The 24,043-nt window shown below is 42.5% G+C and overlaps 2 protein-coding genes across 2 annotated transcripts in view; both read left to right on the top strand.

Moving 5' to 3' along the window:
• Nucleotides 1–14,933, top strand: part of LOC311487891 (E3 ubiquitin/ISG15 ligase TRIM25-like) — a gene marked incomplete at its 5' end in the record, with an annotated part of 28,411 nt that extends 13,478 nt beyond the window's left edge. Inside the window, 6 exons of the mRNA XM_084544309.1 lie at nt 9,367–9,735; nt 9,840–9,935; nt 10,103–10,336; nt 11,173–11,335; nt 11,443–11,502; nt 11,615–14,933. Coding sequence (XP_084400435.1) covers nt 9,367–9,735; nt 9,840–9,935; nt 10,103–10,336; nt 11,173–11,335; nt 11,443–11,502; nt 11,615–12,138 — 1,446 coding nt within the window. The 3' untranslated portion in view covers nt 12,139–14,933. The remainder of the gene's footprint in view (nt 1–9,366; nt 9,736–9,839; nt 9,936–10,102; nt 10,337–11,172; nt 11,336–11,442; nt 11,503–11,614) is intronic.
• Nucleotides 14,934–16,378: 1,445 nt separating this feature from the next.
• LOC311486449 (uncharacterized protein) lies at nt 16,379–22,835 on the top strand. The gene is made up of 7 exons (XM_084542308.1): nt 16,379–17,056; nt 17,656–17,768; nt 17,915–19,054; nt 19,709–19,954; nt 20,058–20,270; nt 20,583–20,652; nt 20,881–22,835. The coding sequence occupies exons 1-7, from the start codon at nt 16,882–16,884 to the stop codon at nt 21,966–21,968; spliced, it is 3,045 nt and encodes a 1,014-aa protein (XP_084398434.1). The 5' UTR covers nt 16,379–16,881; the 3' UTR covers nt 21,969–22,835.
• Nucleotides 22,836–24,043: the final 1,208 nt, after the last annotated feature.

Below are 24,043 nucleotides of genomic sequence, written 5' to 3'. Positions count from 1 at the left end.
ATTTTCCTACGTTTCTATGTATAAATTATGTCTGTCGTGTGAAATTTGTGGCCATGGGAGCAGTTTCTGTACAGTTTTTTGACTAATTTTCTTCTCTCCTCCTCACTCTAGCTGATGATGTCATCCACTCTAGCACAAACATTCCGCGCAATACACACCCATTATAAACCCTGAAATTTGAGTAAAAACCTACACAACTCTGAGGCTTCATAGTTTAAAAACGGTAAAAGTTGTCGATAAGTGAAGTGAATCTCTGAAGAGAAGGCAAGAGTACCTACGTTTTAAAGTTCAAATGAAGTCTCTCGGTTAAAGTATGCCAGAGCAGTTCATTGTTGAAAATGTCTGTTGATTTATTTATTTTTTCGGGCTTCTCCATTCATTTCAATGGGAAATTTATCGCGGTTTTTCGCGAATAAATTCGCGAAAAACTCACGAATCCCTTATAAAAGTAATAGCACGGGATTCGGGATCAAAACACACGTTTTGATATATCATGTGTTGGGGTCCTCTCGCCGGTTCGGGCCGCATTAATCGGCGAAAAAGGGCGGAAAATGAATAATAAGTAAAAACTAGAAAATTCCCGCGGAAATTTTTGAAGTGCCGAGTGGGCTGTTGCCGGGGTTGTGTATTGAAAAAGCACACCTCAAATGGTAATTTTTAACATGTATATTTACACACATGAGCCACTAATTCTACCATTAGCCACAATTGTTAGCAATTAGCATGTCTTTAGATGCAGTCAAGCATTAGCTGCTAATGTTAGCAATTAGCATGTCTTTACGACCATGAGCAGCTAGCACGCTGGCCGCTCTTGGTAGTAAAGCATTAGCCACTAATGTTAGCAATTAGCATGTCTTTACTAAGTAGCATGTCTTTACTACCATGAGCAGCAGCTATAACAAAAAGCACAACTCAAATAGTCATTTAAGGCCTGGTTCGCCTGGCTCGCACGCTAGCTACTCATGGCAGTAAAGCATTAACCACAAATGTTAGCAATTAGCATGTCTTTACTACCACGAGCGGCTGGCACGCTAGCTACTCATGGCAGTAAAGCATTAACCACAAATGTTAGCAATTAGCATGATTCGCTAGCCACTAATTTTAGCATTGGCTTCGTGTGGTATAGCTTCACAATACCCTCAAATAGTAATTTTTAACATGTATATTTACACACATGAGCCACTAATTCTAGCATTAGCCACAAATGTTAGCAAATAGCATGTCTTTACATGCAGTCAAGCATTAGCAGCTAATGTTAGCAATTAGCATGTCTTTACTACCACGAGCGGCTAGCACGCTAGCTACTCATGGCAGTAAAGCGTTAACCACAAATGTTAGCAATTAGCATGTCTTTACTACCATGAGCAGCTAGCACGCTGGCTGCTCTTGGTAGTAAAGCATTAGCCACTAATGTTAGCAATTAGCATGTCTTTACTCCCATGAGCAGCAGCTATAACAAAAAGCACAACTCAAATAGTCATTTAAGGCCTGGTTCCTTCTGACTGGATGGGTGTGAGTTTGATGTCATGCAGGGTACAACAAACCAAACAGGATGAGGAGGATGCAGTAGGCCTGGCTGAGAGAGCGAGACACTGAGAAGGGTCGTCCTTTATGCCCTTCTACAAACTGAAGGGCAGGTACAGGCAGCAGAGCCCTCCCAGCTCCACCTGAAAGCCAGCATCAAATAAGGAAGAGAGTGGGAGGGATCGTCACACCCCCACCTTTAAGAGGGGCATCCTCACTAGGATCCCCAGACAAAGAACGAGCAAATCGTAACAATTGATCGTTAATCATAATAATTTCAACAATAAAACTCATTACTCCTACCTGAGCAATAGTTTAACAGTTTACGGCACAGTCTTACAGTTAGAAAAACATCAATATTAAACTTAACACATCCAGGCTGTAACAAGGAATCAGCGATGAAGTGAAGACCTTCAAATTGTCCTGTGAGTCCAGCTCTTTGTCTCATGTTGGACGTCACTGCAGTCTGTCTGGATAAGCTGGAGGAAAACTATATGCAGACAAATAGACATGTCAAATAATGTTATGTAACATACTGAATATAACTCTTATGAGTGTTCAACAGCTCATTATTTATTTCATTAAAAACATCATATTATATTAAATTACTCCAATTATATATATATACTATCATTAATGTTGTTACAAGCCATAAACGTTTCGTACTTTATGTGATGGAATAATATATTTTTCAGTTTGACACAGTTTTAGTGGCTAACCCCACTAGCCTCCACGTTAGCTCGCGGCAAACTCCCGCGGGTCTGCGGTTAAATCCCGGTTAGCTCGCGGTTAAGTCCCGGTTAGCTCGCGGTTAAATCCCGGTTAGCTTGCCGTTAGCTCGAGGCTAGCTCGCGGTTAGCTCGAGGCTAACTCCGCGGTTTAGTCTCCCCATTGTAACAGTCTGAGAGTCCCTAATGTTTTGTCAGTCTGTGTCTGTAATGCTATAGTGGGAGGGGAGGTGGGGGGGTTGGAGTGGGGGGGTCATAGTGTCAGGTTCTGGCTCCCTACTATAGTCCTGTAATGGGTTTAGGGGGTCATAATGTTTTGGCAGTCTATTACTGTAATGCTTAAATGGAGTGGAGGGGGGTCATAGTGTCAGATTCTGCAGCCCAACTATAGTCCTGTAATGGCTTAAGTGGTCATAATGTTTTGGCAGTCTGTGTCTGTAATGCTATAGTGGGAGGGGGGGTGGGGGGGGGGGTGGAGTGGGGGGGTCATAATGTCAGGTTCTGGCCCCCTACAGTACTGCAGTAATGGTTTGAGGGGGTTTTAATGTTTTGGCAGATCATGTTTTCCAGCAGCTGCGTGTGTGAACGTGTGTAAGCTGGTTGGGGTCTGGTTGTCATGGCTACCAGGGTCAACTGCTCCTGTCAGAATGTCAGTTGGAAGACGGGGAGAGAGAGAGAAAATGCTGAAAAAACGCCTCGAACAGGAAGGACTTGTGGCCAAACCGTATTTCCAATCATTGAACCGACTTAACTCTGGGCATCTTGAGGCTTTCCTGAACGTCTACATATGCAATTTGTGGGTAAAATGAAGAAATGTGACCTATTTAAAGCGATTCAAAAAAGGTTACTTCTGCTTTCCTCCAGAAATTTCCCTGCCTTTTTAACATGGCAGTCTATGGAGCTGTGGATGGGTGTTGCTGGCGCATCTTTGTGTCTGACGCCAAAACTATAAGACTTACAGCTTTAGCAGACGGATATGAGTGAGAAGACAAATTTTCCTACGTTTCTATGTATAAATTATGTCTGTCGTGTGAAATTTGTGGCCATGGGAGCAGTTTCTGTACAGTTTTTTGACTAATTTTCTTCTCTCCTCCTCACTCTAGCTGATGATGTCATCCACTCTAGCACAAACATTCCGCGCAATACACACCCATTATAAACCCTGAAATTTGAGTAAAAACCTACACAACTCTGAGGCTTCATAGTTTAAAAACGGTAAAAGTTGTCGATAAGTGAAGTGAATCTCTGAAGAGAAGGCAAGAGTACCTACGTTTTAAAGTTCAAATGAAGTCTCTCGGTTAAAGTATGCCAGAGCAGTTCATTGTTGAAAATGTCTGTTGATTTATTTATTTTTTCGGGCTTCTCCATTCATTTCAATGGGAAATTTATCGCGGTTTTTCGCGAATAAATTCGCGAAAAACTCACGAATCCCTTATAAAAGTAATAGCACGGGATTCGGGATCAAAACACACGTTTTGATATATCATGTGTTGGGGTCCTCTCGCTGGTTCGGGCCGCATTAATCGGCGAAAAAGGGCGGAAAATGAATAATAAGTAAAAAAAATAAAACTGCAAAGAAACACGCAGAAGATCAATAGTGGCCTCGTGCCTGCTGCTATGGGAGTAGTGCCTCGGGTCATAGGCACTCGGCACTAATAACTAGAAAATTCCCGCAGGAAATTTTGAGAGTGACTCGAGGGCTGCTGCCGGGGTTATTAAAAAAAGAAAAGGAAAAAGATGTTAGCATTACCATTACTAATGTTGGCATTACCATTTGCCACGCTAACGCGCGGCGCTGACGCACTAAACTAGGCTAAGGCTAGAGATTAGCACAGTCACGCACACACACAATACGTGGATATCTTGTTACGTCACTGTATAATACCGGCGCCATCTTTAGGACCGCCCAGGGACCGCCAGTGACAGGAAGTAAACAGAAAATGCCTTCTATCTGCTGTGCTGTGGGCTGTGATAACAGCAAGTCAAAAAAAAAACGGGACATACGTTTTATAACATTCCTAAAAACGCTGAAAGAAGACATAAGTGGTTAGCCAGGATAAAAACCCACCTCTACTCCCTGGCATTTTTTTTTCTTTAACCCTGTACTTCTGCTTATTCTCTGTATGTATGTGTTGCTTAGCTTAGGCTGTGTTTAGTCGTTCACTGTACAGCACTTTGGTCAGCTTATGCTGTTTGTAAAAGTGCTTTCTAAATTAAATTTACTTTACTATGTTTTCGCTAACAAATTTAAGGTCAGTTAAAAAAACGAGATGCCATTATTATCCTAGCATTGACCTAGGAGGCTACCAGCTCTGTAGCACTCAGTAGCACCACCACCTAGCAAGTTAGTAGCGTAGTAAACTTAAAGGGGAACTCCGGCGCAAAATGAACCTGGGGTTAATAACACATGTGTACCGAGTTCGACCGTTCTCTGGTATTTGTTTTCATGTATTTGTTTTGTTAGTCAAATGTGACCAGTTTTCTTCAAACCGCTAATTAGCGTACAACGCTAGCCTTCGGGGCACACCGACACATGAAAAGAAATCGCTATTTCTATACCACTAACAAGGCTCACAATATCACCACACTTACACGGTAGCATAACTAGGGTCTCTACATGTAAACCGAAGCATTGAGAACTTTGCAAGTATACAGGCAGTTTATTAAAAAAGGAATACAGTACCGTTCGCGTCCGGCTCGCTTATCCAAGCGGGCGCCATCTTGGGGATCTGAACTGTCTGTTGCCGGAAGAAAGCACTGAGAGCACTGAACGAAGAGAGTTCAGTTTCCCCAAGATGGCGCCCGCTTGGATATGCGAGCCGGACGCGAACGGTACTGTATTCCTTTTTTAATAAACTGCCTGTATACTTGCAAAGTTCTCAATGCTTCGGTTTACATGTAGAGACCCTGGTTATGCTACCGTGTAAGTGTGGTGATATTGTGAGCCTTGTTAGTGGTATAGAAATAGCGATTTCTTTTTATGTGTCGGTGTGCCCCGAAGGCTAGCGTTATACGCTAAATAGCGGTTCGCAAGAAAACTGGTAAAATATGACTAACAAAACAAATGCATGAAAACAAATACCAGAGAACGGTCGAACTCGGTACACATGTGTTATTAACCCCAGGTTCATTTTGCGCCGGAGTTCCCCTTTAAGTAAACATATATCTTACCTTTCCTGTAAATAAGAAAAGTTCCCTCATGTCCAGATGATAAACTCGTGGATCTGTCACCCATCCTGCTTTGAAATACATGAAGGCTTCCGTGCTCTTGTATGCCTTGAGGGACTCGCCGGAGTATGGGGAGGGGTTGTGGATCAGATAAATGTAAATGTCGCCAAAAGATATGTTTGGCAAGTTAACGGCAGATTTCAGCGTTGTCAGTAGTTGATTCGGAAGTCCCTACGGGTCAAAACCTAAAATATCATTTTTTTTTTTAATATCGTTGCTTTTCTGGGTCAGAGAGATGCGACATCATCTGAGTAACGTTAGCAGAGCCCGTTTCTTGAACGTTAACGCTAGCCATTTCTCCCGCCGCTGAGTGGCGCTATGGTCCTAAAGATGGCGGCCACAACAAAAAGGTCACGTGATTGACCCGCATCAATAGAAAACATTCAGCTCAGATGTACACACAGAGCAAGCAGAGTGACAGTCACCTCAAAAAATGTCTTGCTTTACCTCTCTGTTACTGCCTGTCTGTCTTTTACCCTCTCTCTGTCTCTTTCTTTGTTATTTACTTAAATAAACTGAAATTAACTGCCAAGGACTACAAAAATGGCTGCAGCTGTGGCCCTGGCCTGAGGCTGCCATGGTGACTCTGCTGGTTGCCATGACTACTCACAGACACAGGGGAGGAGAAGGAAGAAATTTTGATTTTTTGCCCTCTGACAGTCCTCGCATTTGGGCTCACTGAGGCAAAACCAAAGCTCACATCAGGAAAAAAAAACAGACAGTGATTGGCAGGAGAAGTTCCCGAACACACTGATGTAATTTTGGTGTCTCTGGAGTAAATATTGTGGAAACTGTGGCGAGTATAAGAAGAGGGTGGATTCAGCTTTCCTCGAAAATCAGCTTCATATTTTGAATGGGAGTTTATTGGCAGTTGGAGCGGGACACTCCTCACTCTGGGGCACGCCATTCAAATTCAGAAAATGTCTCGTCTTAGGCGACAAAAAGGTCACGTGATTGACCCGCATCAATAGAAAACATTCAGCTCAGATGTACACACAGAGCAAGCAGAGTGACAGTCACCTCAAAAAATGTCTTGCTTTACCTCTCTGTTACTGCCTGTCTGTCTTTTACCCTCTCTCTGTCTCTTTCTTTGTTATTTACTTAAATAAACTGAAATTAACTGCCAAGGACTACAAAAATGGCTGCAGCTGTGGCCCTGGCCTGAGGCTGCCATGGTGACTCTGCTGGTTGCCATGACTACTCACAGACACAGGGGAGGAGAAGGAAGAAATTTTGATTTTTTGCCCTCTGACAGTCCTCGCATTTGGGCTCACTGAGGCAAAACCAAAGCTCACATCAGGAAAAAAAAACAGACAGTGATTGGCAGGAGAAGTTCCCGAACACACTGATGTAATTTTGGTGTCTCTGGAGTAAATATTGTGGAAACTGTGGCGAGTATAAGAAGAGGGTGGATTCAGCTTTCCTCGAAAATCAGCTTCATATTTTGAATGGGAGTTTATTGGCAGTTGGAGCGGGACACTCCTCACTCTGGGGCACGCCATTCAAATTCAGAAAATGTCTCGTCTTAGGCGACAAAAAGGTCACGTGATTGACCCGCATCAATAGAAAACATTCAGCTCAGATGTACACACAGAGCAAGCAGAGTGACAGTCACCTCAAAAAATGTCTTGCTTTACCTCTCTGTTACTGCCTGTCTGTCTTTTACCCTCTCTCTGTCTCTTTCTTTGTTATTTACTTAAATAAACTGAAATTAACTGCCAAGGACTACAAAAATGGCTGCAGCTGTGGCCCTGGCCTGAGGCTGCCATGGTGACTCTGCTGGTTGCCATGACTACTCACAGACACAGGGGAGGAGAAGGAAGAAATTTTGATTTTTTGCCCTCTGACAGTCCTCGCATTTGGGCTCACTGAGGCAAAACCAAAGCTCACATCAGAAAAAAAAAACAGACAGTGATTGGCAGGAGAAGTTCCCGAACACACTGATGTAATTTTGGTGTCTCTGGAGTAAATATTGTGGAAACTGTGGCGAGTATAAGAAGAGGGTGGATTCAGCTTTCCTCGAAAATCAGCTTCATATTTTGAATGGGAGTTTATTGGCAGTTGGAGCGGGACACTCCTCACTCTGGGGCACGCCATTCAAATTCAGAAAATGTCTCGTCTTAGGCGAGCACATTGTATGAATCAGGACAAGTTCCTCTACAAAAGTGGAAAAAATCTAATGTCTACGATGTAAGATGTGCCCAGGAGCAGCGTGGAAAGAGAAAAATTTCAGTGAATTTCAGACAGCCTCTACCACTCTAGCCTCTGAGGTCTCCCACTCTACGCCGAACATTCCACGCAATACACACCCATTATAAACTCAGAAATTTCACATGATTGATCACGATGATTGACGAGTGATTGATCGAAAAGTATAAAAGATAGCAAAAATCTGAATAGAACTTTTATAGAGGACAAATTTACCTACATTTTAAAGTTTAAATGAAGTCTCTAGGTGAAATTTTGCGGGAGGAGTTAGCTTTTGAAAATGCCCCTCAAAAGTGTCAGTTTTTTCGTTTTTTCGCAGTTTCCCATTCATTTCAATGGGACGATTTTCGCAGTTTTTCGCGAATAAATTCGCGAAAAATTCGTGGATTCCTTATAAAAGTAATAGCACACCATTCCCGATAAAGGCGCACGTTTTGATGTAATTTTTGTCGGTGTCGCCCCAAAATTGCGGGGCGAGTTAGAGACCGAAAAAAGGTACGGAAGATGAATAATAATATAGAAGAAACACGCAGAAGAACAATAGTGTCTCGTGCGTAGCCTCGAGTCACTAATAAAACTGCAAAGAAACACGCAGAAGATTAATAGTGCCTCGTGCCTATGGCACGAGGCACTACTCCCAGAGCTTGCTGCAAAGAAACACGCAGAAGATCAATAGTGGCCTCGTGCCTATGGCACGAGGCCACTCCTCCCATAGCTTGCTATGGGAGGAGTGGCCTCGTGTCATAGGCACGAGGCACTAATAAATACATATAAAACAGTATAGCCTAAATAATAAAATATGTGGTCGCTAGAATTCGCGGATTCTCTTTTCCGGGGGGGGGGAGTCTGGAACGTAACCCCCGCGATAAACGAGGGAATACTGTACAGAGAAAGTAGAGATCATATTAGAGTAGAGAGAACACCTCTTAATTGCCAGCATGTTGACTTTTTAATGTCAGTCTGGAATCACTCCGTTGGGAACTGATTACGCCCCTGCAAAAATCTGCTGGGTCATAATCAGATGGACAGAAGAGTGACAGCTGTAAAACTTGTTCTGCTGGTGACTGGATTATAGCTTCTACATTGGCATATCAATCAAAATATGAGGACCAGAAGAGAGCCTTTCAACCTTTTATTTTCTTCTCAGCTCAAAGTTTATTGTTGTATACAGATGTTTCATTTGCTAAGAATAAATGACAGTGATACCAAGTTACCAAAGGTACAGGAATAAATCTATTAGAACGCATTGCTTCAATGCATGAAGAACCAACATTAACTCGCTTAGATAATGCATCCAAGGTTAACGATCAACTGGAAAGTTAACATCAACAACATCTCAACGTGGGAAGAGGCCAGGGATTGGACCACCAACCCTGCAATTAGTAGACAACTGCTCCATCACCTGAGCCACTGTCACAGGGTTGCCAGTGCATCTTGTTAAAACCACTTACAAATCCAGTGAGTGCTCTATCCATGTCGACCACAGAGATTATCTTACACTGCTGGATTGCTAAGGTTAGACATGTAAATGCCCGGCAGAATATTCAAAGCCGTCTCTGCAGTGATTGAGATTACAGGCTAGTCAGTGTCTGCGTTATGATGATATGAATGAATCCATTAAAAAAATCATACAATCTCAAACTAAAATACTTCCTACCATTGTTTTTGTCACCCCCAGGTTGTGGAGAAGCTAAAGAGAACCCAGCAGGCCTCTCCCTCCGATTCTCTGGCTTGTGCTGGTCCAGGTGATGTCGCCTGTGACTTCTGCTGTGGGCCCAGACGAAACAAAGCCACCATGTCTTGCCTGTCATGCTTGGCATCTTACTGCCCTGCTCACCTCGAGCCTCACCACACTGTCCCCGTGTTGAAGATACACCAGCTGGTCTCCACTACTATCCCGCTGCAGGAGAAGATGTGCACAAAGCACAACAAGCTGATGGAGGTCTACTGTCAGAATGAGGGGACGTGCATCTGCTATCTGTGCACCTTGGATGAGCATAGGGAACACAGAATGGTGTCAGCTGCAGCAGAGAGGAAAAGGGAACAGGTAAATGTAGAACAATGGGAGAAAAAATGTCTGAAAGCATGTTTACTATATTTATTATTTTACTTTTTTTTAATTATTCCAATTTGTACCAAAAATTATTTCAGGAATGGCTGGTAATCTGTCAAATGGATGTCCGGGAGAGAGTCCAGGAGAGAGAAAAAGAGCTGAATGAGCTGGTTGGAGCTCTGAAGGATTTCAAGGTGTGGAAATTTAGCTTTTTTTTTTTTTTTTTTATGCTTGCAGTTTTTATTTTAATTTAATTTTTTTTGCATTTATTACTATCATGCAGTGGATTTATTAAAAAAATAATACCATATAACATTTTTTATATGGTATAAAATGTTGACGTTTTTTTTTGTATGCACAGAGCGCCAGCCAGTCTGCGGTGAAGTCCATTGAGAATAACTTGGATGAGCTGATCTCCTCTATAAAGACAAAATGTTCCAAGATGACGGAGCAGATCGACGCCCAGGAAAAAACTGCCGTTGCGAAGGCGGAGGAGCTGCAGCTGCAGCTGGAGGAGGAGATTGCCAAGCTGAAGAGAAGAGACACGGAACTGGAAGAGCTTTCTCATACGGACGACCACATTAATTTCATTCAGGTACGACATTTTTTCAACGTAATACTGTATGGAGCAACCTTACTTTTTAGTGCTATGGTCACTGTAAGCATTTTGCCTGTAGATGGATAACGGAACAGCTCCTTAAAAGTGGATCCAAAGCAAGTAGAGCTCCTCCTGGTGACTGGCTGCAGTATAGGTCATAAGCTCCACCCCCTCCATGTTAGTGGATGGGACTTGGCCAAATTAAAACACTATTGTACACATCAAATTAAATTTTTTTCAAGGGTGGTTTCTGTTACTTTAGGTAGTTAATGTGATGCTGATGTATACTCAAGTGTTTATTTTCTCAGAAGTTTCATTTTAGTTATTTGATGCTATAGAAACAGGATGAGACATATGAGTTGCCAACTGCTCCCTGAAGTGGTCCCGTAGGACCGTGAGAGCTGGGAAAAATAAATAAATAAGTATAGTGTATAATCCAATAATCCAATTCATTTCCTCATAAGTGGTGGAGGTAGAGCAGAGCGCAGGAGTAATTAAACGAAGACGCGAGCGAGTCTGGTGGACGTGTGGTCAGGTCATCGATAACGTGACTCCACGTGGCTCCACTCTTGGGCCGTACAGCGCAGACTGTAGCTCTAAAGTTGCAAGATGGCGCTGCCTGTAGCCCCGGGACAATCGCATCAGTTTGGTCGTTGTAATGAAGTGGGGACACGTTGTATTACAAGTGGGGACACACACATATTTATATACAGTCTGTGGTTTCCAGTGCCATTGCATAGGCTGACCACATTTTTTAAATCCACTTTATCTCAAAGTCTCCCAAGCTGGCTGAAGTTATTTTCCTGGTATCTGACTGGTCATATTTCCTCCAGACTTTCCAGTCTCTCTCCACCTCCTGTGAATCTCCAGACTTGCCCCCCGATGCAGTTGTTCTTCCTCAGCTTTCCATCGAAACTGTGACTGAGTCTGTGTCTGAGCTGAGAGATGACATAGAGGACCTCCTCACGGGCACATGGACCAGGATTTCTGATACAGGTACATGAAAGAAACTTGAAACCTTAAGGTGATGTTGTTTTATACTTTGTTTTATGTGTTGTTCTTATTCAGGTGTGTGGCATTTATTTATTCTTGTATTTCTTTAGTCTCTACCCTAGATGTGGTGTTGCCACCTGTCCCAAAAACCAGAGAAGAGTTTTTACGCTGTGAGTAAAAAGGTTTAACACTCTGCAGTTTCGTGATACACAAATGCATTAATAATCGTCTGAATACTAGATGCTTATATTGTCTTTTATTCCTGCTTTGCTTTTCCATCAGATCGCTGTTCTCCAACACTGGATCGTAACTCGGTCAACATGTATTTGTCCCTCTCAAAAGAAAACCAGCTGGTGACATACCGTTCGAGTGGGCATACTTATACTGTTCATTCAGACAGGTTTAAAAATATCAAGCAGGTGCTGTGTGAAAATGGTTTGTCAGGTCGATGTTACTGGGAGGTCAGTTTAGGTGGTTGCACTTGGTCAGTGGCAGTGTCTTACAAAGGCATCAGCAGATCGTCTGAGTTCGGAAAGAACGACGTGTCGTGGAGTTTACAGTGCTCCCAAGATGGTTATACCTTCTGGCACGACTCAGAAACCACAACAGTGCCAGGCCCTCAATCCTCCAGAATTGGAGTGTACATAGATCACAGGGCAGGCACTCTGTCTTTTTATGGCGTCTCCGACACGATGACTCTGCTCCACAAAGAACGCACCACCTTCACTCAGCCTCTCTACCCTGGACTTGGGTTCAAGAAAGATGGGAGTTTTGTAGAATACTACGCAGAAGTGATGAAGTTATAGTGGGATGATTTTTATGTGAACCACTGTTGAGCAGGCCACATTTTTTTTCCAGTTTATACACCGATCAGCCACAACATTAAAACTACTGACAGGACAATCCAGTGTTCTGCTGGTAAACTTTTGGACCTGGCATACATGCGGATGTTACTTAGACATGTAGCACCCACCTAGACCAGACAAGGCACCCCCACCTCATAGCAATGACACTCCTTGATGGCAGCAGACATCCCCAGCAGGATGCAGCCTGACACAGAGACACATACAAAAACGCTTTAGGAACAACTAAAAACACATGAAGAACAGCACAAGGTGTTGACCTGGCCTCCAAATTCACTAGATCCCAAACTGATCAAGTATCTGTGGAATGATCCACAGAGTCCCCTCCCCTCAACCCATAGGACCCAAAAGACTCCCACTAACAACATTCAGAACACCCTCAGAAGGTCCATGTCCATTCTCTGAGGAGTTGCAACTGTTTTGGAGAAACAAGGGAGACCTACACAATATTAGGAAGGTGGTCATAATGTCATGCCTGATCGTGTATGATCGTGCATTAATTCTATGCTTCCTGCAGCTGCACCAAATATTTTCAGTGCTTGAAATATGAGGTAGCAGAAGTAGCATGTTGAGTGATTCAGTGAACCTGTTTGCATGTAGTAACACGTTCTTCCTTTGGAGCCCGCTATTCATTCTCTTTTAGCTGCTAAATGCTTCATCAGTACTTATTTGCATAAAATGGCTACTCGGAGAACGTGACACTTAATGTCAGGCAACAGTTTGTCAGAGAGTCAGCCGATACCGTTATACCACAGTTCTGTTTGTCGCACTGTATTCAGAGAGCAGTATAGACATTTTATATGTTTGTTTTCAGTTCTTCAAGTCTGACCATGTATGTTTGTGGCAGACGTCTCTGTGTTGACTGTGATCAGTCATAAAAGGAGAGAAATTACTTAATAAATGTTTCTGCACAGCCTGTTGTTTTTGGTTTTCATTTCTTTTGGCAGGACGGTCTCAAATATATTAAATCCATATCAAATTTAATCAGAATCTATGATTAAGTATCTGTTATCGCTAAGTGTTCTTATCAGTGTGACAGTATTTCAGGGTCGAAAGATACTTGTTTAACTTAAATAACTCTTGTTGTTGTTTTTTTTTCATTTTTGGGGTAATTAGTGAATTGCTTGAGATAAGACAAGATCATTTTGCAGAATTTTGCAGTGTTGTAGCAGCACACAGTCCAAATGACAGTACACACAGGAGCTAAGAAATACTACAAAATAGAAATTCTACATATGTGGTCTACAGGGAGCAGACTTGTTTGTCTAGCCTCTCAGCAGCAGAAAGGAAGGACTTGTGGTAATGTTCCTTCACACAGTGCGGGTGAAGCAGTTGAGTGCTGAAGCTGCTGTCTAGTGCTGTTACAGCACCACGGAGGGTGTGGGACTAGTTGACCATCAGCGAGGACATCTCTGCTTCCATTCTCTGATCATCCAAGAGGGCAGCCGAGAACAGAGCCGGCCTTCTACACCGGTCTGTTCGGTCACTTTTTGTCTGCCGCTGAGATGCTGCTGTCGCCACCACTCCATAGTATATGATGCCACCACAGAGTCATAAAAGGACCTCAGCAGTGCTACCTGGACTCCAAAAGACCTCAGTGTCTTTAGCAGGTATTTTTATAAAGTGCCCTAGCGTGGCCACTCCAGTCTCTTTGGACATCTACCACCAACTCCTTGGTTTTACCCACATTCAGCTGGAGGCAGTTTTCCTGGCACCAGACTACAAAGTCTCCAATGAGCCCTCTGTATTCTCCATCTTCTCCGTCCTGGATGAGGCCGATAACTGCAGAGTCATCTGAGAATTTCTTCACATGGGGTGATTTGAGATGTTATTAGATAAGATGTAATAATTCTTACTAGATGTTCTGTTCAGACAACAGTAAAAACTGGAATATGCACTGTACAGTGGATATGTCTTTGGACAGTGACTGTCTTAACAATTTCCACAGAGAGGCCTTATCGACTCCCACGAGTCAATGCATGTTACATCTACTCAAGTCACACAGAGAACAATCTGTACATTTCCTTTTCTATTTAAAACAGTTTGTGCTTTACTTTAATCCAGACTTTTATATGTATGTTTTATACATGTTATATTTTTGTCCACAAGGGTCGCATTTGGCTATGTGATAGAGAATTTTACATTTTCTCTCGTGCTGCTCTTATTTCACACAGCTCAGTCTTTTCTTACAGTAGTTACATGTTTTGTGTCTGGACGTTTTCACTCACTGGAACTTCTTTATCCGCTTCAGTCAGGTGAGATTTTATATGAAATGATGTGGATGTGGGATGTCTTAGGCAGTACATTTTCTGTTTTGTCTTTGAACTCATCTGCATTTCTGTATTTGCTCTCAAAGCCTTTTATTAAACATCCATAAAAGGCAGAACACGTCAACAGTGTCCTTGTCACTAAAATTCTAAAAGCACTCTGCGAGCTACCAGAGCTACTGTGCTGTTGTGTTGCTGCATGGTGAAGAAAGTGCGTGACGTGCAGGGTGAATCCTCGCCAGCAGAGAACCACGAAATCTACTCTCCCTTTGTTAAGTCACATACCTAAGATAAGATACATTAATTTGCCAGTTTACACTGAGAAAGCAGTTGGTTTAAGTGTAAGGTCAGTTTGAAAGCTTTGTTTAAGTGCACTGTGGTCTACTGAGATAGCTTCAGCTGTGACTCCGCCCTCACTAACATGATTAACCAGGTCCAAAGTTAGTCACAACTCAAATATCCGGGTGTGGTTTGGAAGGTGGAGCTGAGCTTGGAATAAACATATGGGTATCTGGAAACCAAAACCAAGGTTTAGATATTTGTCCATGTTTGGCTGCAAACTTAATGTTATTATTACTACTAGTAGCATTAGGCTCATATTACAGTTTAGGTTAATTGTTCTTTACTGTCAGCCATATTTAAAACTGTACTTTTAACATTTTTAACTTTTAACTAGCTTCTAATGAGAAAAAAAAAAGAAGCCATAGACGTGATAGTTATTGAAGACAGGTTATTAACGAGGACGGGCAAACTGGAGCCTTTAAAAAAGATCAACCGTGTGTGAAAAAGGCTTGGGTAAACAGGTTTGTCATCTGATCATAGCCGTTAATGTGGCGTTATTCATAGCAGGTTTACAGTTTCTTCCTCCTACACTCTGCTCTATTATGGCTGAAGGTAAACAAGCTTGCTCTATAAGACGACGGTCCCTCAACTACAATCAGTGCTCAGCCTGTATTACCTTGAGACAACTTTAATATGAACAGTCTTGCTAATGTAATGAGTGTAGATCAGTACAAAGTAGTTTTGGGACTTAGAGACTGGAGGACATCTGTAATATCTCATAAATCAGGCCTAACATCATTTTATTCACTTAATATCAGTATCGTATCATATTGTAGAAACATAGTTTTGAGTTGGTAATTTAGCCGTGTAGTGAACTTGGTCCAGTGGTCCACAATTTGAATGCTCTGAGGTTTAACTGACCCAGAGTATAAATAATGATGTTGGCGTTACAGCCCCCTTAAACGGCTCTTTATCAGAAAACATAATCCATAAGTTACCAACAATGACACAAAACTGATGGGCCACCCAAAACGGAGCCAACCAACCAAGGGCTCTAAGACTTAAAAACTAAACCTAACAGAAGTAAAATGGCTATCAGTCCCATAAACAAATAAATAAATAAAAACAGGAGGTTGTTGTCGCAGTGAATCAAAGGTCATTTGCCTCTCTTTGGCTTTTGACAAAAAACAACAGGAAGAATATTTAACTGCAGCCAAGGTAACATGTAAATGGATCTTATTATTTATAGTAGCTTTTTGAGGCAGGCAAGTTTACCAGCTTCCTGAAACACTCAAGCTCAGTTTTTGACAGTGCAAAGGCTTACTGCTCCACTTTACGCCTACACACTAGGCATAAGGTCAAAATAATAGAAGCATATCATCATTGAGGTATGTAGGGCTGTAAACAAGGAGGAAGTAAAGCCAATGCCAACCAGAGGTGCTGCTTATCAACAGATAAGCTAACTGTAAGTGAGCCCCAGCCTTGTAGGGTGCCGCAAACTAAAACAGTGGTAGAACTGAAGACTTGGATAAGTGGCAAAACATCTTAAAGAAGTCTAGTTGCCCCTGGTTTCTGCTTTTTTTCCCCTCTCCTTTGGATTTAGACTAAAGCAGTGGCAATGTGCATGGCTCGCCAAAGCAGTTTACTATGCCAAAGGAGCCCAATTTAAAATGGAGATCATTCTGGGAGTGAAAAAAGAAGGAAAGAGGAAGAGGAGAAAAGAAGGCAAAACAGAGACAAGTGGAAAAGACAATGGTGATTAATAATAAGTAAAATAACTTTGACCTAACATTCAAGCTCTGTTGTCTGTGACCTAGTGGACCCCAGTGGAGTCTATCGCCTCAGATGAAGCACCACCTTTTGTTGTTTTCATGTGATCCATCTTGATATTTTAGCGTTTGTTAATGAGACTGAAGTCATGAAACTATTGGCACCACTGCATCACCTGGATTTGACGCTGCACAGCTTTTAGGAGATGGGTGGCACCTCCCTCCCTTACGTGTAACAGGTCCCCTACTGACGGATCTGCACTGGCTCTAAAAGCAGCAGGGTCAGGACCAGGATTTTAGCGCAACAACAGTCCTGCGCTCTTTAAAGTTGTCTAGCTTTTTGCTTGCACCTTTCCCTCAAGAGGACGATGGCGGATGGGTACCGGTACCCAGTCTTCTTTGAGTGCCTCAGTCCTCTCGGACAGCACAGGAACAAAATAGAACAATATTTCAGTATTCGACGCAGATCAGGCGGCGGAGACTGCGGACCACTGACGAATGTAAAGGAAAACGTCTACAAAATAGCTTTCACACGTCAGAGAGGTGGGTCATGGAGACGCACAAATGATCTGTTCACGTTTTAATAACAGATAGCCTATTGTGCTGTTGACCTTTTTTACGCGTATTTTAATTATAATGTATTATACATGGACGATAAAAAAGAATGAGAAATTGAACATGTTTAAACGTTAATATTTTGTTTTGTTGTATTTTTACGATAAATTAGAAATTAGAAACTTGTGCATGGATCGCAACAAGAAATCTGAAGGGAAAACGAAACTTAACTCGCGTTTCTGGTTTCCAAGTGGCTGTTGAAGGGACAGGCGCACTGATCACATGTATATGACGAAAATAATGCGCTGTAAATGACATATAAAACTTCACTGTTTAAAAACTGCATCAGCTGATTGAACGTAAAAAATCTGCTGCAGTGCATACAAAAAAGATTGCATGAGATGAGCAAGATTCAGGGGAGGGCTGTTTGTGGTCAAACATTTAGAGGTAAGGGTTTGTATCTGAGACTTTGTGTTTTTATCCTCTGATGAGAAATAAGAATATAATGATGGGATGAGGATGAAAAGCATATAAAGCTCTACATTAGGTCACATGTTAAACTCACTCTATGACTGGTTGTGCCTTAGATCAGCAGACAGTCCTTCAGAGATCTGAGCATGTTGTGGAGCTTGCCAACGGTCCTGTGACGTTCACTGTCCGAGCCAGCCTTGATCCTCCCAGCTCCACAGTTCCAGCAGAGGTAATAACTTCAGTTTTTTAGTAAACCAGAATGTATTATTACCTCACTGTGTCCTACAGTTTCTCACTTAGAAACGAAGCTTAGCTGCTTCAAGAATCTTGAAGAGATGAGTAAACTGTTAAAATTTAAATGTCTTTGCAACACAGATCCCACACCCTGTTCCTGCCTCACCACTTCCATCGCCCGAGGAGGAATATGAACTACGCCTTGATCAATATCTCCTTCGTTACCTGAGTGAATGCTCCATGACCAAGAGAAAACTAGAGGAAAAGCTCACCACTGTGTCCTGCTCCGCTCAGCTTCACCCAGAGAAGGGGAGGGTTTTAGTCAGGAGGTCAGCTCAGTCTCTAGGTGAAGGAAGAAACTGGAAAACTGAGGTAGATGAAGTTTTTGATGGCTACCTTTGCCACAATGAGGTTAACCCTCATAAAGTTACAGCTTTGCTTCAGTCCAGCAGCTCTCATGAGAATGCTGATGAGGTGAAGGTGTACGGCGAGGCTGGGATGGCTGTTGTTGTAGGGGAGCGTTCTGAGGTGAACGCCAGGTTGATGGAAATAGAAGACAGGTTAAACTCAAGCGAGGGAAAGACAACTAGCTACAACCTTCAGGATGGGCTCCAGGTGCTGGTGTGTCAGGTTGACATAACCAAACAATACGCTGATGCTCTGGTGAACGCTGCCAATGAGGATCTGGACCACTGTGGTGGCGTCGCCGCTGCACTGAGTAAAGCAGGTGGCCCTGAAGTGCAGAAGGAGAGCAAAGCTTTAGTGGAGTGTAGTGGAAAGATTCCCACAGGTGAAGTTGTAGTGACCACAGGAGGAAACTTAAACTGCAAGAAACTGCTGCATGCTGTTGGGCCTGTAGCTGGACTAGCAGGGGGCAGAGAAAAGATGTTATTAGAAAAAACTGTGCGGAGAGCTCTGGATTTAGCAGAAATGATGGAGTTCAAGTCTATCGCTATGCCTTGTATCAGTTCAGGTATCTTTGGTGTCCCTCTTGATGTGTGCTCTGAGGCTATCGTAACTGCTGTTAAGGAGTTTGGTAGTCAGGGAGGTCGAAGTCTGAGCAAAATCATCCTGATTGATAATAGAAGTGAGGTGGTGAGGGCTATGCAGGAAGCATGTGACAGGCTTCTCAAAGGGAGGAGTACTGCACACAGTACACCAAGTGATTTGGGGTTGAACGTGGATGCTCTTGGCCAAGACGCAGCAAGAGGAGCCACTGCTGGAGCTCCTGGAGGCACTGTCCATGTAGAGATCATTCATGGAACCATCGAAACCCAGGAGGTGAGAAACCCTGGAAATTGTAGGAGACATTTTCAGACAAGATATTGTTTCAGTGAAGAACTGCTGCGTAACAAATGTATGCCCTAATAGCACACGTACCATATGTTACAATTAGCAGCTAAAAAGACAGATTTATTTCTCATAAGTTGTTTCGACCAAAAACAAACTTAAAGGACATATTCACGAACAAAGACCACATATTAATTGATGCAAATAAGTTTATTGGTAGACATGTAGTTAGAGAAATGAAAGGAGGAGAAGGGTCAAAGGGTATGGCATGATGAGGGGTCATGGGGATGGGATGAAAAGGGGTCGAGGGGATGAGATGGAAAGGGGTCGGAGGGAAGACAGGAAGGGGCCGAATGTGTAAATGGATGATGGTAGAGGAACAGGGACAGAGAGGGCTGGGACACACTTTTATAGGTAGGCGCAGTTAATAGAATGATATAGGATGTGGTCTAGTTTCCTATACTTGTCAGGTGGTCAAAAATGTCCAGTGTTAAGTACATTTTATAGAAGAGAATACATGTATAATCAAGCATTTGCTCATGAGTTCGGTACCCATTTCTCAAATATCCACCAGTTAAATTTAAAAAAAAAAAACTTTTGTGTTTTTCGTCCTGCACCACATCCCCTGCTCTTCTATTCTACCAGGTGGATGCCCTGGTGTCTCCCATGGTCGGCCACGATCTTCTCTCAACCCGCATTGGAAACACTTTATACGAAATAGTTGGATCTCAGCTGGCTACAAGGTTTAAAGAAGAAGAAGAAGATGAAATGCTGCCTGGCGACTCAGTGTTGGTGGACGGCTTGTCTGAACATCCGTTTAATGCCGTGTTCTTCCTCAATCTTATTCCCTGGGACGATGACCAGATGGATGATGAACAAACTGCAGTCCAGGTGAAACAGTAGTCGAGGAATGTTTTCATATGTGTGTTAACGCTTATCTTATATGTTCCATTTCCCACGTCTGTTCCTAAAAGCAATATTGGACCTTTTTCAGGTTCTCAGAGTGGGCATCAAGAAAATCCTAACTTCCTGTGTGAACAGAGGCTTTGGATCTGTCGCTGTTCCCGTGCTTGGGGGTGGGATTGCTCTGCGTTTCCCTGACACCGTGGTAGGCACAGTTTTACTGGAGGAGGTTCATGCATTTGTGAGCAGCACACCGCTCCTGGTCCGGATCGTCATCCACCCAAATGACAAAGAGTCTTATGAAGTAAGAGAAATATGCTGTGTCCTTACACACTGGATATTCACAAGTGAAGTCCAGTCTTTAGCACAAAATACAATAAGAGACAGAAAGTCTCTGTTTTCCAATTGATTTGGATCATTTGAATGTAAACAGCAGTACTCAAGTAAACCGATTAACCTTTATTACAGTACTAGGGGCTATAACCTTATCAACGTGTTTTAGGAGTAACTTGCCTTGTAATTTAAATGTGCGATCAGATCTGTTTTTTTTTTTTTTTTTGTCAAATGAGTATATATTGGATTCAATAACAAACACTATACTCCTTTGTCTCTGCAGATTATCCAGTGTGTCCAGGAAACTTTGAAACACCAACGATTCACTGAAGAAGTTCACCAACAAGACCAAGGTGAGGGAGACAGTAAATAATCATTTTTATCCTTTTATAGCATTAGAAAAAATATCGATTTCTGTGTTTTACTGTATTTAACTGCACCTATTTTCTGCAGATTTCTTGTCATGAACATTCAGACTGTTGTTACAAAAACGTTGACACCCTCCCTTATTTGCTACGAGTGTGAATAAATAACTCTTTAAAGCAAAGACAATGTGCTAAACAGTCATTATTGTCTTCTAGCGTCAACTACAAGAAGGATAGTCGTGCTGGGAAAAACTGGATCTGGGAAGAGCAGTCTGGCTAACACCATATTAGGAGAGGAAGTGTTCGCCTCGGATCATACCCCCAACTCTGGAACAACTATGTGTCAAGCAAAAACCAAATCCATCAATGGAACAGACATCACGCTGATCGACACCCCAGGTCTCTTTGACACAGGAAGGTCTGAGGAAGATATGAAACAGAAGATAGTGAGCTGTATCACAGAGTGTGCTCCTGGGCCTCATGCTTTTCTCATTGTGCTCAAAGTAGAGAAATACACAGAGCAGGAGAAGGATGTAGTCGATAAAATATGCAGTTGTTTCTCAGAAGATGCTCTAAACTACGCTGTAGTTGTCTTCACTCACGGCGACCAGCTCTCCAAAGGGATGAATATCGAAGAGTTTGTCAACAAGAATGAGAATCTGAGCGATCTGGTGAATCGGTGTGGCGGGCGGTGCCTCGTCTTTGATAACACATACTGGAACAACAAACAGCAGAACAACTACAGGAGCAACCAGTTCCAGGTGGAGGAGCTGCTCAAAACGATATACAAGATGGTGACGGAGAACAATGGAAGGTGCTACAGCAATGAAATGCTGCAAAACGTGGAGAAAGAAATACAGAAAGAGGAAGAGGTCATCAGACACTTGTCAGGGAATCTGTCACCACAAGAGATCAGAAATCAGGCTAAAACCAAAGTGTTGAACAGATTTCTGATCCAGTTGGCAGGGACTACAACGGGGGCTTTGTTAGGAGCTTTATTTGGTTTGGAAGTGATGGTGAGATCAGTGATCAAAGCTGTGAACCCATCGCAATTATTCAATCTGGTCAAAAAAGCTCCAGCATTAGTAGGAGCTGCAGCAGCAGGGGAGGTGGCATTAGTGGCTGCTGGAGTAGCAGCAGGTGTGACAACGACAGCTGTGGCTGTAACAGGAGCAGCAGTTGGGGCTTCTATTGGAAATGAGGAGGCTCAGGAAGCAGACTCACCATTGGAGGCAGTGGAACGGACAGCTCAGGCTCTGATGTATAAAAGAAAACAAATAAGTCATACCTTTGCACTTCCCTAACAATTTTGTTGTTCTTGTTTTGTGATTTGGAGACAGGTGTATGATTTAGTTTTTTGTTATTAATAATTTTTTATTTGACCTGTTAAATCTTTTAAATTCAATGAAACAATGATTGCTGAAAGATTTTCTGTCAGTTTATTTCCTTTTTTTTAATGGTGGTCACAGGGCAGCAGTGCAGTGCATAATTTATTCATCTATGTGCAGCCCCCAAATCTGCAGAAATGATCCGTAATCACGTCAACACAGACCAGAATCTCTATTGAATGGTTCATGAATGTTTCATAGCATCTTGTGAAATCCATGCAAAGAGGAACGGAGACTACTCTGAGCACAAAGGGAGGACAGGTACAGTTCTGCAAAAAAAAAAAAGTGCACCAAAATTGAGTAGTTTACCTTTTTTTTATAGGCTACTTATTCTTACACTGCACCTACAAGCTTTGACCAACAGGGGGCTCCTTAAAGCTCCAGTATAGAGAAGAGCAATAAGTGTAAACTAGATGATCGCAAGCGATCATAAAGTTGTCCATGCCGTGGCGAAATCGTCCCCGTGCGGGACGCAGACGCATAATCAAATATTTACATGTCACCAGTAGCGCCCCCTATAGACTGAGGAATTCTTTTGTCCCCTGTGCCATCAAACTGTTTGACCACCACTCCTTTTTGTCCTCCTCCCCCCAAGGGAGGAGGACAAAAAGGAAAGGGACTGAAAGACAGGGGGGGAAGCCAGTTTTCTGATTTTCTGACTCTCTGACCTTTCTGAATAATCTGCAATAATAGGATGCAATAATAATGTGCAGTCGGTATTTTTCTCTCAAAGAATGTGCAATAAACAAACCATGTGCAATCACAATATTTATTATTATTTTCTGGGTGTTGGGTTTTTGGGGTTTTTCTATCCAAACATGGTAAAATATTCAACAAAGACAAGCTGGAGATAACAGTTTACAAGAAGTTGATAAAAGGAAAATGTTGTAATTGTGGTTGCAATAATTCTGTTTTGTAGTACTGGCATCATATAAGTGTGTTAAGGCATGTGTTTCTTATGCTCATTGTTAACAACTTCAAACAATATTAGTGTGTCGCCACCAGTGGTGACCAGCAGAGGGAGCTGGTGGTTGATAATAGGTCTTGGATGCTAGAGGTGTGAGATACTGCTAAATTTGGTATCGATCCGATACCAAGTAAATACAAGGTCAGTATCGCCGATACCGATACCGATATCGATACTTTTGAAAAATTAAGGTGGATGCACCATCAATCTAAATCTGAATGAATTTTCATGACATTTTAAGTGTTTTTGTGATTTGCCTTTTGGATTATTAATCAGTTAAAATCCAGTACAGAATTTGGGCAAAGTTTATAAGTAAATAGAAAATACTTTATTATCACAATAAAAGTTTTTGTTCAGAAACAACACAAAATGATCACTTAAAATTTTCCATCTGCTTATACAAGTTTGTTGTGTTACCACTGTATCTTACAGCCTTTTTACAAATAGTACAACTTCCTATCGATTCATTTTCGGCCCGAAAATATAACCAAACAGCCCTATTCTTTCTCTCGTTGTGTGTAATGCGTTGCTACTGGTCGGGCCTGGCTGGTAGCGGCAGGCGGTGATCGGTCACCTGGCGCCGCGGAGTCACGTGACGGTACAACAAACACACGCAAGGGGGAGGAGGAGCAAAATGAGCCTGCTCTGCTCTGTGACAGCAGCGGCATTTAGACAAACAGAGTCAGGTCGCCTCTTTAATGAAACGAGAGAAACTGAAACTTAAGTATCGATCTCATTACACTGGTATCGATCAATCTCGATACCAACGTTGGTATCGATATTATCGATATTTAGATCGATCCGCCCACCACTATTGGATGCCTTCCTGTTGGGGTTATCACAACGTGTATAGGAAGTAAATAAAGAAGGGTATGAGCGGTTTGCTCATGAACACCAGACAAAGTTTTATCATTTAACCCTCCTGTTGTCTTCGGATCAATCTGACCCGATTTCAAAATGTCATAACTTTGGTTTTCTTCCATATAATTGCCTGAAAGTTACATGGATGGTCCCCTGCTATGGT

Source organism: Chelon labrosus (assembly GCF_963514085.1).
Source record: "Chelon labrosus genome assembly, chromosome: 1".
Classification (NCBI taxonomy): domain Eukaryota; kingdom Metazoa; phylum Chordata; class Actinopteri; order Mugiliformes; family Mugilidae; genus Chelon; species Chelon labrosus.
Note: the sequence above shows the minus strand (reverse complement) of the source record. Positions and strands in the feature narration are given on the sequence as shown.